The sequence below is a fragment of the Eimeria mitis genome, genomic scaffold (assembly GCF_000499745.2).
Source record: "Eimeria mitis Houghton genomic scaffold, Emh_scaff4775, whole genome shotgun sequence".
In the NCBI taxonomy this organism is placed as follows: domain Eukaryota; phylum Apicomplexa; class Conoidasida; order Eucoccidiorida; family Eimeriidae; genus Eimeria; species Eimeria mitis.
Genome location: NW_024015434.1, coordinates 1 through 1,140, shown reverse-complemented (window position 1 = coordinate 1,140; position 1,140 = coordinate 1). Strand labels below are relative to the sequence as shown.

At 49.9% G+C, this 1,140-nt stretch overlaps 1 protein-coding gene across 1 annotated transcript; it reads left to right on the top strand.

The window, feature by feature from the left end:
* Positions 1–277: 277 nt before the first annotated feature.
* EMH_0077560 (uncharacterized protein) lies at positions 278–1,085 on the top strand (the record flags this gene model as incomplete). Its single annotated transcript, XM_038022755.1, has 2 exons — positions 278–933; positions 1,064–1,085. 2 exons carry the CDS (start codon positions 278–280, stop codon positions 1,083–1,085), a joined length of 678 nt encoding a protein of 225 aa, XP_037878609.1.
* Between the last annotated feature and the right edge of the window lie 55 nt (positions 1,086–1,140).

Sequence of the window (1,140 nt, the reverse complement as noted above, 5' to 3'; positions counted from 1 at the left end):
TTGTATCTCCATGGAGCAGATCGCACCAAGTTACTTGTGAGTAATGGACGGAGGGTTCGTCGATCACGGCAGTTCGCCGCCCGTTGACGAAGCTCCTAGTGGGTATTCCTTTATTCCGGCTGACCAGTTCTATTTCATTTCTAGGAGGTCAACGGCACCATGCGCGAGCATCCAGAATTGCTACTTGGCATACACTGCCGCGGTCTTAAGCCTCTTAGCAACTATTTTTTATATCTGGTATGGATTCTCGTGTCTGCGACAGCTGGGTTTCGTTCAGATGGTAGGTAGCGGCATCCCCGAGCGCATGCTGGCAGTGGCAGAAACAGGGTCATTCAGGAGATGTATAGGCGACATCGACGCGAGGGCCAGTGGCACTTCAACATCTCCCCTTCAGTACGCGCGCTCCAGTATCCTTACAGTAGCCTCACTTCTAGAAGCTAATATTAGTGGCAATGACGACGAAGGTCCCAAGGCGAAGCAATCTGCAGAAGTAGAAGAGCAGCATGCTACGATGAAGCAATATGTGGCACAGGGGGTGCAGCATGTCAAGGTGAAGCAAGCTGTGGAAAGAGGGGGCCAGTATGCCACGGTAAAAAAAGCTGTGAATGGAAGAGATGAGCGTCCCGTCCCCACTGAGAAGCCAGATCTGTTTTATGTTATCGATCCATTAGCGCATATCGCAGAGGAGGCAGAATTACGACGTCTTAAGGAGGCGCTACGGTTGCCCGCTTCAGATGCCGTAAATCTAACAAAGGAGGACATGAAGGTTTTAAGTGAAGCAAATGAAAAGCTCAAGTGGATGATGAAAACTCGATCTCGGCTTGCCGTTGCCTTGCGCAAAAAGTTGGAAGAACGAGAGCGTTTAACTGCCCGCATGGCACGCATGAACCTTAACAGGCACCCGTTACACCGTGTGTTACGCTGTCTCCCGGGGTTCGGCTGCCTGACAACTTCACGTGAACTAAGAAGAATTGACTTACTCAACTCAGACATCTGTGAGCTCGAGAGAAGACTAAAACGTATCCGGAATCAAATGAAAGTGTTTCTTTGGCACAAACAGCAGAGAGCCTTCTCTCTTCGTCTAGTTGCTCAAAGGCGTATACGTGGAGAAACCCTCACAGCAAGAGAAGCAGATGCTTT